The 14,489-nt window shown below is 39.8% G+C and overlaps 1 protein-coding gene across 1 annotated transcript; it reads right to left on the bottom strand.

The window, feature by feature from the left end:
- Positions 1 to 1,806: 1,806 nt before the first annotated feature.
- On the bottom strand, positions 1,807 to 11,625 carry LOC117664799 (proepiregulin-like). The gene is made up of 5 exons (XM_034416125.2): positions 11,473 to 11,625; positions 7,237 to 7,323; positions 6,076 to 6,193; positions 3,172 to 3,321; positions 1,807 to 2,380 (listed from the first exon to the last, which is right to left on the bottom strand). The coding sequence occupies exons 1-5, from the start codon at positions 11,519 to 11,521 to the stop codon at positions 2,287 to 2,289; spliced, it is 498 nt and encodes a 165-aa protein (XP_034272016.1). The 5' UTR covers positions 11,522 to 11,625; the 3' UTR covers positions 1,807 to 2,286.
- Positions 11,626 to 14,489: the final 2,864 nt, after the last annotated feature.

Raw genomic sequence — 14,489 nt, 5'->3', positions numbered from 1 at the left:
TCAGAGCAGTTTTTCTCATCCTAAGCAACTCTAAGATGTTGGATGTCAGCTTCCGGAATTCTCCAGCCCATGTTCTGTTATGCTTCTTTGTCTTTGTATCCTTCAAAGCACCAGAGTGGTTTTTATTTCTTCCCTATACATTGTTATGAAGTCACATCAGTGGTGGGTTGCCCCCGGTTTGCACTGGTTCTATAGAACTGGTAGTAAAACTGGCGGGAGGCTCCGCCCACTGACCCCGACGTCATCAAAACGCTTCTGCGTATGTGCAGAAGCTTCTGTGCTTGCGCGCGGCCCCACTACAAACCAGTAGTAAAGGTAAGTAGAACCCACCCGAGTCACATGTTTAAATCACATAGATTTCATAGCCACTTCTTTGCTGGTATCACGCAAGTCTATCTCTACATTCCATTATCTCATTCAATTACCTTTCTCCAGCTGCCTCTTGAATCTTTGTTATTGCTTCATATGCATATGCAAGACTGAATTTCCAATTGAAATTTCTTTCCAAACTCATTTTCTCATTCTGTTTAACTGCAGTGTCACTATTTAACATAGACATGTCAAACTCAAGGGTCATGACCAAGATCCAGCCTATAATGTGTTTAGATCAGTGGTGGGTTGTTACCGGTTCACACCGGATTGGGCGAACCGGTAGCAGTGGCAGCGGGAGGCTCCGCCATGCACAAGTGAGTGAACCAGGATTAACGGGATTTGGAACCCGCCCCTGGTTTAGATCTGGCCCGCAAGGAGACTAGTAGGAGGTGATTGAGTAGTTACGTCCTCACTTCTTCATGTGTCTTGTCAGTGGCAGCAGCGCTAGCAGAGAATGGGGTGGCGGGAACCTCTCCCAACATGTGGGTCAACAAACCAAGGTAACATCCTTACCGCGCACGATTAGAAATGGGGATTCCTTTTTGAGAAAGGCCAGCCTCGCTCGTGCAGGACTAGGGAGTACTGCTCTCCTGCCTCTTCCTCTTGCTCTCCAGAGATCTGTCAAGGCAGAACCTCCTGCTTTGCTGGAGGGGGCACTGGACAGGGAAATGCCAAGGATGTCTGGGATTGGGAGAAGAACGTCTCCTTTGGCGTACATATATCCACACACCATTCCAAGCTTGGAAACTTATCCACATCTGAGCTAGCAAACTGCCAATCATGCCTGGGCTTAGGGAGAAAGCCTTCTCCTTCCTTTGTGGATAAAAGTCCCCAAACATGGAATGCAGTGTTTGTGTGTGTGTCTGTGTACACGCGCACGCATTTGGCTGCCAGCAGTTTGGGGAGGTGAGCTTGTGAAGCACCGAGCTGTCTCCATGTCAAGGTAGCCACTGCGACTTGTTCTGTCCTGACCCAGCCATCCTGAGTCAGGTGCGCCCAGTGAGCAGTATTGAGCCGGCTATCCGGCCATCCGGCCATCCACACTTAGTAGCGGCAACCCAGTGTGACCACTCAGCCACACCTATCCGGTCATGCCTACCTGGCTGCTGTGAGCCATCATAGTTTTACATGCAACTGGCCCTTTTACGGCAATCATAATGCTAACACGGCCTTCCAATGAAATTGAGTTTGACACCCCTGATCTAACCCATTGAAAATGATTTATTTCCTTATTTTTCTTAGTATTTCCTTATTTAGTATTATCTGTATTTAGAACGCTGCCTATTTTTAAGATAATTTAAGATGTTGATTTTTTATTTTGGGTAACTTTGATGGAAATTCTATTGCATCTTTTAAAGAAAGTTTTGTTTTTTTGTGTTTACTTTAGTTGTGCTGTTGAACTTTTATAGATATCCAATTCTTTCAAAGGCCAGGTAAGCAAACAATATTTTAATGAACAAATAAATAAGTGCACAAGTTTACAATATGACACTTTCTGTTCTTATTTCTAAGGAAACAGGTAATTGGAACGATTAGGAAAATGTCATCTTTATAACAAATGAAGATTCCTTCTAATCTTTTCCAATTAAAACCTTTCTTCCAATAAAGAAAACAGCAACATTTAGTATTTTGTAGTGCATTAAATATAACCATGATAAAATAAATTTTACATGCATTCACATGTAACAGTTCACAGGTATGAATGCAAGACATAATTGAATTATGAAAACATTCCATAGATATAGCATTGAATAAAAAATAAAATACAAATATAAATGACATTTATAAAAAATAGTGCTTTGGCCTCTACATATATTCTTCTCTGATCAAAACTGAAATTCTTTCACTTATAAATATTAATAAAATATTTGTGTTTATATTATTAAATAAATGGATTCTAAATTAATCTTTATTTCACACATGAAGAAGATTTTGTTCTTTTTCAGTATCTGTAGCAACCTCTTTATAGCTTTTGTTTGTAGCAAGTCTCTCCTTCTTGTTTAGATACCTGTGAGAAAAAAGAACATCTTTAGAAGAACATAAAATAAGTTGAATCTATTGCAGGTCATGAAATTATCTTCTTTTATTTCTTCAACGTACAGCTTAGATTCTAAGGTACTTTAAAAGGTATTACAATAAGTTCAAAAAACAAAGGCAATGGTGTAGATATGTCAATGAGATTCCTTCATCTTTCCCTGTTCTGTGATTTTTGTTTTTTCCAGAATTCTCTTTCTCTTATTTTCTAATTGAAGGATTTCAAAAGTTACATTTTAGCACATTAAGACATGAAGGCATATGCTATAACATTTTGAATTTATCATTTTGAATATCATTTTGAATATCAAAGTCTGTTTTCACACCATACACAGATGCTTTACTTGAATTTTACTTGAATTTTACAAAAGGACATATTTAAAAACAGTAAAAAATTATTCATATGTAGTGATCTGAATAAAGTCCAGAAATGGAAACAAAATTATTAATACCATCATGACATTCTGCAAATGAGATCAGATTAGACTCTTAAAATGCATTTTAAAAAGCCAATTTGCTTCTGTCCCTTTGACAGCTTTTTGATATGCAGAAATTTTTCAGATAAAATGTTCTTCATTCCCAATCTCAGATCCTTATGTATGTGTGTGTGTGTGTGTATGTGTTTGCTAAATTCACTTTGAAGAGTTTGGGGTGTATATATCTGAAAATACAAAAAGAAATGCAACAGCCTAGCTTTGTATTTGAATTACTATGAAATAGAAGCTGTGGAATGTTTACAATCCCATCTCCAAAAGTGTTGCTTACCTTCGGTAAAAGTATATTGATAATAAAATTGCACTGAAGAAAAATAGACACACAAGGATAGTAAATGCCAAGTATTCATTGCTCAAGGGTTTCATGACCGGATTCAGATTTGAATGGCTACATCGTTCACCAATCCAGCCCTCTTTACACCTAAGGGAGATAGGAAAAAGTCAACATTAGAAATACTGGGGTTTTTAGTATCAAAGATATTGCAAGTTGAGACCACAGTCAACAATGAAGTGCTATTCCAAAGTATCCACCAAAGTACAACATTATAGTAACTCCCTTTTAAGAGAGAATCCGAAGGACTGAACTTCTGGGAAAGGAAACAGATTTATTGGTGTTCTCAACAAATTACGATCCCCAAAATTCTTTTAAGACACAGTTTGTCAACCTTTCTCATTTCACATCACCCTTAGTGGTTCCCTAACTGTGCAGTCTGCACCCTGGGGCACAATGCTCATTAGTCATTCTGTTTATTAATTAGTCAAATATCCTATGTGGCTCTTGCAAATTCACTCTGATTGCAAAGTGCTGTGATGCAGTTTGGGAACTGCAGCTTTAAGCAATACCAGAATAGTTAAAATGAAATTAAACACTTGAAACATAGAGGTACTAATAGCCTTTCCAACCTAATTCCGTCAGGACATATTGGACTACAACTGCTATCAATCCCCTTCTAGCAAAAACGTATCCATACAAGCTGTCAGTGGTGAAATCACAATTTTTTACTACCGGTTCTGTGGGTGTGGCTTGGTGGGTGTGGCAGGGGAAGGATACTGTAAATCCCCATTCCCTCCCCACTCCTGGGTGAAGGATATTGCAAACTCTCCATTCCCACCCCACTCTGGGGCCAGCCAGAGGTGGTATTTGCCACTTCTCCGAACTGCTCAAAATTTCCACTACCGGTTCTCCAGAACCTGTCAAAACCTGCTGGATTTCACCACTGCAAGCTATGGATAAGAGTTTTAATCTCATTAATCTGAAAGATACTAGGTTGTGAAGGCTGTTTTCATATCTATGCATTATGAACACATAAATGAATGAGCTGTTGATAGCCTTAGTTGATGATTATGTGCCATCTAATTACTAAAAACTCTTAGTGACAACACAGATTTTCTCTAGAAAAGCCTCTCTCCTACTTGATCTTTCAGTCTTCTAACAGTATATCCATTGTTGCTGTAACTGAATCCATCCACCTTGCTGCATGTTATTTTCTTTTCTTCCATTTTTCCTAATAGCATAGACTTTTCCAGGTTTCTTTAGAATGTACGTATCTGAAGTATGACTATTTGAAGCTTATCATTTGTACCTTGTGAGGATTGATTTGTTTGATTATCCATTTACTTGGATAATATTTTACTATCCATGGTCTTTTTGGACATGTGTTGCAACACCCGGAAAAATACGGAATACTTCACATAATCCTCCAGGGAAAGATTGAAGGCAAACGAGGTCCAGGCAGAAGAAAAACATCATGGCTTCAAAATCTAAGGGACTGGTTTGGACAAAACTCAGCAGCACTTTTTCGTGTGGCTGTTGATAAAAATAGGATAGTTAACATGATCGCCAACATCCAATGACGGATATGGCACAAGAAGAAGAATCCATGGTCTTCTACAACACCAATGTTCAAAAGAATCCATATTCTTTTTATTTTGCTTCTTCAAAGAACAATTTTCTCTTCCACAGAGAAACCACATTGCCTCCATTATTCTGATCTTTGTAAGTATGGATAAAGTCCAGTATCTGAATCTTTTCCAAGCTTTCATGGCTAACTCCACCATGTGTAGTCTGTGGCATATTTCTTGATTGCTTTATTCTTGATAAGAATAAAAGACAGAAGCTATCCACCGCTTCAATATCTTTATTATCAATTTTAAGGCTGGTTGAAGAACCTGTTGACATTAGTTTGGTCTTCTTTATCTTTAATTTTAATCCTAGTTTCTTTGTGTACCTTGACTTTCATTACTAGAACTTATATGTCATTTGTATTTTCAATTGTCAGAATAGTTTCAGCCTCTTTCTCCAATTTTAAAACAGTGCTCTTCTTCTTCCAAACCAGTCTCTTTCAAAAACAAAAAACAAAAACCCAAGATGATGACAATTTAGCAGCTCCTGAAACAAGCTCTTAATATGTGACTCACTTCCCTGCCCTTGGCTGAGTCTTACAGCCTAAAATGACATCCAAAGGGAAGAAAAAAAAATTCCAGTCCAGTCCCAGTAATGACTCTCAGGGCCATGTGTCTAATAAAGCTTTGGTCTTTTTCAATATCCAGAAATATTATCTAATATAAGCAGATGTAAGATTTTTTTTTCTAAATCAAAAGGGCAAGTAATGTTAGCATTCATGCACAAAGATTTTCTCCCCCAACTAGTAAGATAAAACACAACAAAACAGAGAACTGTGGCTAGTTTTGAAGTATTCTAGGATTCCTGTTGTTTCTATCTTGCTAGTTGGGGTTAGTGTTAGGATTAGAAGTGTTGAAAAAATCAGATTGAGCAGAGAAGATAAGGTTGAATAGAGAAAATCAATCTGTGTGGACATTAAGAGTCAATGCCAATTCAATGACTCATAATCGTTAATTCAAAATTATTGACAGTTTCAAAGGTTTCTACACTTCTATGCAATAATTAGTTCAAGCAGGGAGGAGAAAGACCAATAGCAAGCTAGAATGTAATCAAAACTTTCATTAATTCTGTTCCAGTTTCTATTTAACAGCAAACTTCTAGAGGGGTATGGAGGTAAGAAAAATAGTTCCTGAATTTCTGTGTCTTCAAAGTAGAGGGACAGGAGCAGCAGTTTTAAAGAAAAGTGTGCTTACTTAAAAAGCTAAGCATTATCATCATTATTTATTGTTATTACCATCATTTCCACACTTTACTTCACAGCATCTCTTTTACCTGCAGTAATATCGGTCCAAACTCTCTGCGTATCTGCAAATTCCATTGAAACAGTAACTTCGCCATTCTGGCTTGCATTCTGTCTCTCTTCCCACCTGAGTTATAGGTACAGCAGTTCCTGTTTGAATGACAGTAAACACATGCATAAATAAAAGCTAACCTGCATTATCATCTGTGAAGACATGGCTTTCTTCAAGGATCAAAGACATGCAGGTAGGGTGACTCTACTGAAGTCTAAAAAGCTGTGGTGTCAGCCATCCTGGGCAAAATGGGTCCCTCCTTTAACTTGGTGTAATGCATCTTCTGCATGCTTACTTTGGTCTTCCTAAAATCTAAAGTCAAATTATTTTTCATGTTAAGGATAAAACTTTCTCTTCCTTAACATGGATTGGCAGAAGGCCAAGGCTAGATGGCATAGTGGGTAAGAACTTTAAAATTAGATCTGGGGAAATCCAGGCTCAGCTGGGAATATATATAGCCCAGATTGATGCTTTTTCTCAATCTTATTTATTTCATAGGATTGTAACAAAGAAAAAAAGGTAGGTTTAAAAAATATATAAAATATTTTTCTACAATTTCAGGATGTCTCTTTTTAAAAGAAAATCAAAATGGTATTACTCATTAGAAAAACCATAATTAAATACTTGTCAGAAAGATAAGATGTTGGCTTATTAAAAATTGTTTTGAGTACATTTAAAAAAAAACCCTTTTCTTTCAATATCTGGATATTACAAGGGCTTCCAGATTTAATGTGGTCATTTCATACTGTTTGCACTTTAGAGCACAAAGCATCTGAAGTATTTCCGGAAAAGTCTATTGGAAAATGGAATGGAATGGAAGCTGATTAAGAATTCCCAAAAGTTTCCATAGATGCCTTTAAGCCGTTTACAGTAAAAAAAAAAGTGTATTTAGTGTCATCCATCTGTATCCCTGGCATGTGTGGAACATGTAACAGAAACAAGACTCAGAAACAAATCTCATTTCCAAAGAAATACAATTTTAATTTTGACAGAAAGGAGATGTGACTATGATGAGTGCAAAAGTGCCAAGAAGCAGAAGATATGCCAACTGTTAAGGATACTGGAAGTACTTGTTTATTTTATTCATTATCTGGATAATATCCTGATATTTTAGTGAATACTAGAGAATAATCCAACTTACCTACAGTAGTTACACAGTTTTCAGTCTTATTGACTCCACATAACGGAATTACTGTTGTACTAAGAGTGGTTTGAACTAGGTGCCATCCTAAAAAACAAAACAAAACAGCTTTAAGAGAATAGACACTTCCAGAAAAAGTTTCCATGTCATCATGGAAAGTTTCCATTGTGTCATGTCAGTGAATAGTTCACTGTTCATGCCACTTTACTTCACCTCAAAGCAGTGATGGGATTCAAGTAATTTAACAACCAGTTCTCTGCCCTAATGATTTCTTACAACAACCAGTTTGCCAAATTGCTCAGAAAGTTAACAACCAGTTCTCCCGAAGTGGTGCGAAGTGGCTGAATCCCACCACTGCCTCAAAGGCTGACATAACAGAATGTGCCACCTACAAATTCCCAGCCACCACTGACACACAGTAGTCCTAATTTAAGGAAAATCTCAAGTTAAAGAAGGAGTTACCCCATTTCTAGACTCATAATCAAATTTATGAAGACTTGTGGAAGACAATAGAGGTAATGGTGCAAACAAGGAGAATATCACATTCTTGAACACTGAGAAGAAAAATTACTGATTCAACCATGCAATTAAAATTTTGAATACATCTCCTTGGCCTCAGCAATTCTAAACTATGTAGTTTCGAAGTTCAAGGTGCAGCTGAAACTGTTTGGAAACTGTAGCCAGAAGGCAGTTTCTAAGAAGAATTTTGTTGCCTAAACAGTGTCTTTCATGAACAGACTATGCAGAACAAAGTTCTCCAATTTATGCCAGGATGATGGCTCATAATTGCTACCAAAAATATTCCCAGTAGTTGTATAATATGTTTAGCAGCACTCCTTTTATCATCAGGTTTCCCTTTTCCTACTGCCTACATTCTAGTGTTGGGTCAGAATGTTGCGTAATGGATAAAATTAAGATGGTGGAGAAACTACCTATCCTGGAGTAAAACAACAACAACTACAAACTAAGCACCTCCTGTTGAGATGGGTTTGGCAGACGAAGAAAGACCTGATCTATAATTAGGAGTTGAAATTAGTGGCTGTATTTCTTTGAGAAAAGATCAGAATTTTCTCAAAGTGCAGAAAATATGCAGAAAGTGATAGTCAAACCAAAGTAATTATTGAGCCACTGAACAACTCAGTTAACAAATCTTTTAATCAAAGAGTTGAAGTGTTGATCCAGGCAATTTGCACTTCTAATACTGAACACAATTCTTGGTAATTTTATCACTTCCTTAATTTATGTTGTACTGAGGAACACATTTTAAAATTGAACTTGAATAGCAGAAGATCACAAAGTTGCTGAAATTTCTATGACTGATGAGGTAAATTAGCAAAGATATTATCTCGAGAGCTATCATTCAATTTTAATTAAAATTAAATAAAATTGCATTGGTCCTCTTGTATTTAATAAGTTTATTATCAAAATTAGAAATGAACAATTCTTTTCTGGAAGCTATACTCTGAACTATTGAATATTGTATGAGGTGCCAGGTTCTTTAGGTTGTAAATACTTGGCTTAACATAATGTGTGAACACAACCTCTGACTTTTGGACTGGATAAACTCAATTTTTGACACTAAACCATATTCAACAAAGCTTAACAGCAATAGCACTTAGACTTAAATACCGTTTTACAGTGCTTTACAGCCCTCTCTAAGAGGTTTATAGAGTTAGCATATTGCCCCCAACAATTTGGGTCCTCATTTTATCCACCTCGGAAGGATGGAAGGCTGAGTAAACCTTGAAGCCTGGTAAGATTCGATCTGCCATTTGCAGACAGCCAGCAGGCAACAGAAGTAGCTTGCAGTACTGCATTCTAACCACTGTGCCATCGTGGCCCATCATAAGATTAAATATCAATTGAAGCATAGGTATATTGCTGGCTAAGAGTGTCAACAGCTGTGATCCTAAGAAAATAACAGACCTTGATTCTGTCACTTATGATTTGATATCCAGAACTGCACATAACTGGAGGTAGCTCAGAAGCTTTCACTGATACAGGTACTAGGATGTATAGTATACTGACTGACTGTTCTGATCTTATTAAACCAATTATGCATTAATTGCAAAGGATACCAGTTTCTTTATCATCCAATCCAAAGTGATATCCTAGACCTGTATAGGGTCTTTAATAGTTAGGGCCAAATTAAATTATGGCGAACAACTATATGAATTTGAATTTGAATTTGAATATGAATTTGAATTTCCCAAGCGACCATGGGGATCCTACATGAATGACTGCAAGGAAAAATAGAGGTTAACAGAAATGAGATACAGGGTCTTTGGCAGGGGCTAATTCTTATCTGCAGGTTCTAGGATAATCTTATCTCCAAATTTTCTCTTAGATGTTACTCCAAAAGAGTGACAAGAGGCTTAGTTATTCTGACTTTCTCATCTAAACCTCCCCATGCTAGTCCCTTCAGGCCATGAAAATGCTTTACAGAGCAAAGTAGGACTTGAAAGGAAATGGTATCAGATTTGGTACCAAGTTCTGGATGACCATTAGATGGAAACAAAGACTCACCATTGCTGCCATCTAGAAGTTATATGGAATTCTGCATTCTAGTCCTATTCAAGGAGAAGCTATTAACCAAACGAGAATTTAGCTTTAATCTCAGCCAAATTTAATCATGTTTATAGCTAAACTTTCTCCCAAGAAAGTTTAGCTATAAACTTATCAGAAGGCTAACCTAGTTTTAATTCCATGACAAGTCCTGAAGAGAATTGGGAAATCAGGGTTTCTTTTGATATTTTCAATCTTTCAAGCCTACTCAAGGAAAAGGGATGGCTGAATTAATTAAGTTGGTATTTAAATTCATGAATTGAATTCCCCTCATGGAAAATAGCTGTTGTGCAATTTGGTGATCGATTCTTCTCTCTCTCTCTCTCCCAAACAATATAATCTATCATTTCTTTTTTTGGAGAGGTTTTTGAGACTTTAGAAAGCATGCAGAGAAGAGCAACAAAGATGATTAGGGGACTGAAGGCTAAAACATATAAAGAACAGTTGCAGGAACTGGGTATGTCTAGTTTGATGAAAAGAAGGACAAGAGAAGTGGGACATGATAGCAGTGTTCCAATATCTCAGGTGCTGTCACAAAGAAGAGGGAGTCAAGCTATTCTCCAAAGCACCTGAGGATAGAACAAGAAGCAATGGGTGGAAACTAATCAAGGAGAGAAGCAATTTAGAACAAAGGAGAAATTTCCTGGCAGATAGAACAATTAATCAGTGGAACAACTTGCCTCCAGAGGTTGTGAATGCTCCAACACTGGAAGTTTTTAAGGAGAGATTGGATAACTATTTGTCTGAACCCTGTGTAGGGTTTCCTGCCTAAGCAGGAGGTTGGACTAGAAGACCTCCAAGATCCCTTCCAACTCTGTTATTCTAGGTTGGGGAAGACGGACCAGCCACATGAAAGTTAATATTTATCCATGCTTTAACTTTTGAGGCAAAGAGGTCTTGAAATGATATGATCTTATCTCTGCAGCCTCCAAAAATTCAGCATTAAAAAAATTAAATTTGGTCGAAGCATATAATCTTTTTCTGGGTAAAGTCTGTAAAATACAGCCTCTGGATCCTCAGGGATATATTTTCTCTTCCTTGCGCCCAGCCAAAAGTATCCATCCTATCACCCCCAAAAACAATGACGCTGTAAAGCTAACATTTTTTTCTACTTCTGTAACAAAATCATTGGGCATTTGCAGCAGGAAACAATGGAATGACCAATAAGCGCTCTTAGGACATGGCGCCCCTTGTATTGAACCACAACGCAACTTTGCCTCAGCAACATCTCTACTTGCCACATCCCCATGGCATTAACTGTGTACTGTTCCCAATTTGCGACTCAGACAGCTCTAACTGTACCAGTGTTAAAGGAGGGTTCTCCTCTTTCCTATTGCCTTTAAGACGTTACCTAGTCACTTTGGTGAGGAGTTAACTCAGGGGTCTCCAACCTTGGCAACTTTAAGACTTGTGGACTTCAACTTCCAGAGTTCCAGCCAGCTTTGCTGTGGAAGCTGGCTGTGGAATTCTGGAAGTTGAAGTCCACAAGTCTTAAAGTTGCCAAGGTTGGAGACCTCTGAGTTAAGTGACTGGCAATGACTAGCAAAAGAGGTAATAAAGACATGATAGGATAGAAAGCAGTGTAAGCTATCATGCCTTTCGTTTGTACCGGGCGGGGGCATTCACGTCGTTGGTCAGCGGCTGGAGCGAAAAGAAGGAAGGGCAGCTTACCCAAGAAAAGCAGGGCGCCTCCGAGGCTCTGAGAGCTACAACCAGCCATTTGTCCACCGTCACGGAGCAAGCTGTCTTTGATGCCGGGTTGTTTTTTACGCGATGTAAAGGACTGACGCCCGGTTTCTGCTAGCCGTCGAAGGAGAGCGCTACTCTTCTGCTACGCTCGGCGCGCCTTCCTATTTTATAGCCTCCGGATCCGGGGGCGGGCGGGGGCTGGGCTCAGGCAAGCTTATGCAAAGCGTTTGAATTTCCCCGCTGACGAAATCGCGGCTGGAGGTGTCTTTCCACAGAGGGGTTAAGGCAGGGCTGCTCCCTTCACCTGCTTCGCTCTAAAGGCAGAAAGGAAGGAGGGAGGGAGGGAGCGCGGCCCTCTCAAATTCGACCGCAAAGAAAGAGGCGTCCGCGGAACCTTCACAGCGTCTGTTGGGAAATAGGTGAATCTGGGCCTGATTCTGGTTTCCTGTTAAGCTGGATTCCAGTGGAATCTCCTCTCGAGGAAGCCTTTCATTCAATGGTACGGTCCCAAGAGCTCCAGAGAAGGCATGGCTTGGCTCCAGGATGTCTGCGGGCGGAGTCGTGATAGGTAGAGCTGGACGAGCAAATGCAGGTGCAAGGGCAGGTGATTTTTTTCTCACCCCCCCCCCACACTCCGCGATTGCAGCTGCGGATCCATAGGCGGGGGAAGTAAGAGGGAGGAAGCGGAAGGGCTGGCTCCCATTTAAGGACTGGTTTGCTGTTTGCTTGCTTCAATCCCTGTTGTGATGAGGTTGGCAAATAAAGAAATAATACCCAGATTAGATAATCTGAATAGGTATAAATCGGGAGTGACGTGAGTCCTCAAGCGGCTGTGAAAATGACCTTTCGGCTCCCAGATGAAACATCTGAATGTTGGCAATGCAATAGAGATGGCAGAAAAGGCCATTTAATGGCCAGATCCAAAATACCCGATTCTCCTGCACCGAATCCAGGCTTAGACACGTTTAAAGTATTTATTTTTATTTATTTATTTTGTCAAGCATGTGTAAGATTACAGAAAAAGTATAAACATGATTGTGAATACATAAAATGTATAAACATGGGAATGAATACATGGGAACATTAGGACAGGCACGGTAGATACTCTGGTGCGTTTATGAACGCCCCTTACAGACCTCTTAAGAATGGGGTGAGGTCAACAGTAGACAGTCTAAGAAAGTTATGGGGGTTTGGGGAAGTAACCACAGAGTCAGGTAGTACATTCTAGGCATTGACCACTCTGTTGCTGAAGTTGTATTTTCTGCAATTGAATTTGGAGCTGTTTACCTTAAGTTTGTATCTATTATTTGCTCATGTGTTGTTGCGGTTGAAGCTAAAGTAGTCATTGACAGGTAGGACATTGTAGCAGATAATTTTGTGTATTACACTTAAGTCAGATGAAAATATATGCATCCCACTGATTTCCACTTTGAAGCTGCTGTTTATATATATATAATGCTAATCCAGGTTTCATGGAAGTCTAGATTTGCACATTATTAAGGTTTAGTGAATGGACTCGTACTTCTCAGTAAACCAGAAAGAAGCAAAACACATTATTTATTTATTATTTATTTGTCAGATTTATATGCCGCCCTTCTCCCATAGGACTCGGGGCGGCTCACAACAATAAAACAACCCGACAATAGATAAACATTAAATAATATTAAAAACCAATTAAAATCCCCAAATCCCCAAGTTAAAATCCATGGCAGATCAGGGAAGTTGCTGAAAGAGCCATGTCTTTAGGTCGGTACGGAAGGTGCGGAGGTCGGGGGCCGTCCGGAGCCCAGTGGGCAACCCATTCCAGAGAGTCAGTGCAACCACAGAGAACGCCCTCATCCTGGGGACCTCCAGCCGACACTGTCTGGCCGAGGGGACCCGGAGGAGGGCAACCCTATGTGAGCGCACTGGGTGGTTGGAGGCCGGTAGGAGGTGATCCTGAAAATACCCTGGGCCCATGTCATGAAGGGCTTTATAGGTGAGTACCAGCATCTTGAAGCGGATCCGGAGGATCACTGGCAACCAGTGCAGATTGCGCAATAGTGGTGTTATATGGGAGTAGCGGGACACACCCGTAACTACTCGCGTGGCTGCATTCTGAACCAGTTGGAGCCTCCGGGTGCAGCCCAAGGGCAGCCCCATGTAGAGGGCATTGCAGTAATCCAACTGAGAGATAATGAGAGCATGAGTGACCGTACGGAGGGCGTCCCTGTCTAGAAAAGGGCATAACTGGCACACCAGGCGAACCTGTGCAAATGCCCCCCTTGTCACGGCCGTTAGATAGTCCACTAAATACAGCCATGAATCAAGGAGGACGCCAAGATTACGAACCCTTTCCGAGGGAGCAAGACGCTCCCCTCAACAGTGATGGGGGATCTAGATCATGGGACGCCGGTATCCACAGCCACTCTGTCTTGGAGGGGTTGAACCCGAGCCTGTTCCTACCCATCCAGACCCGTATCCAGACATTAGTCCCAAAGGTGCTTTTTCAGGATGCAACTGGACTGTCTTGTTTGTTTGTTTGTTTGTTTTTGAAGACATTTCGCTTCTCACCCAAGAAACTTCTTCAGCTCTGACAGGATAGTAGGGAATGGAAGGATTCATATTCCTTGCAGAAGCTGGTAATTTGCATCCTTTTAGAGGGTCCTTGAAGCACTTAGAGGTTTATCTGTGTCCTCAGGGTCACCTGGGTAGTGCAGCAATTTTTTTCTCTGGAAATCGATTCCTATTCCCACATCATTCAAAGGGGGTTCATCCCAAATTGTATAGCTAAATATCTACAGAGATTCTCAGTCATCCAGGTCATGGTTGTCCTGGTGCTTTTTCAGGAGGCAACTGGACTTTCTTGATTTTTCTTTGAAGATGTTTCACTTCTCATCCAAAAAACTTCTTCAGCTCTGACAGGATGGTGGGGAATAGAAAGTCCAATTGCCTCCTGAAAAAGCACCTTTGGGACAACCATGACCTGGATGACCGAGAATCTCTACATATAATGCACA

The sequence above is a fragment of the Pantherophis guttatus genome, chromosome 4 (assembly GCF_059756535.1).
Source record: "Pantherophis guttatus breed Tessera chromosome 4, ASM5975653v1, whole genome shotgun sequence".
Lineage (NCBI taxonomy): Eukaryota > Metazoa > Chordata > Lepidosauria > Squamata > Colubridae > Pantherophis > Pantherophis guttatus.
Note: the sequence above shows the minus strand (reverse complement) of the source record. Positions and strands in the feature narration are given on the sequence as shown.

Coding starts and splice junctions, on each gene's coding strand:
- LOC117664799 (XM_034416125.2), bottom strand. CDS start 11,521: ATGGCTGGTTGTAGCTCTCAGAGCCTCGGAGGCGCCCTGCTTTTCTTG. Junction 6,194..7,236: donor AAACTGTGTAACTACTGTAG/GTAAGTTGGATT, acceptor TCATTCAAACAG/GAACTGCTGTACCTATAACT. Junction 2,381..3,171: donor TCAATATACTTTTACCGAAG/GTAAGCAACACT, acceptor TTTTTCTCACAG/GTATCTAAACAAGAAGGAGA.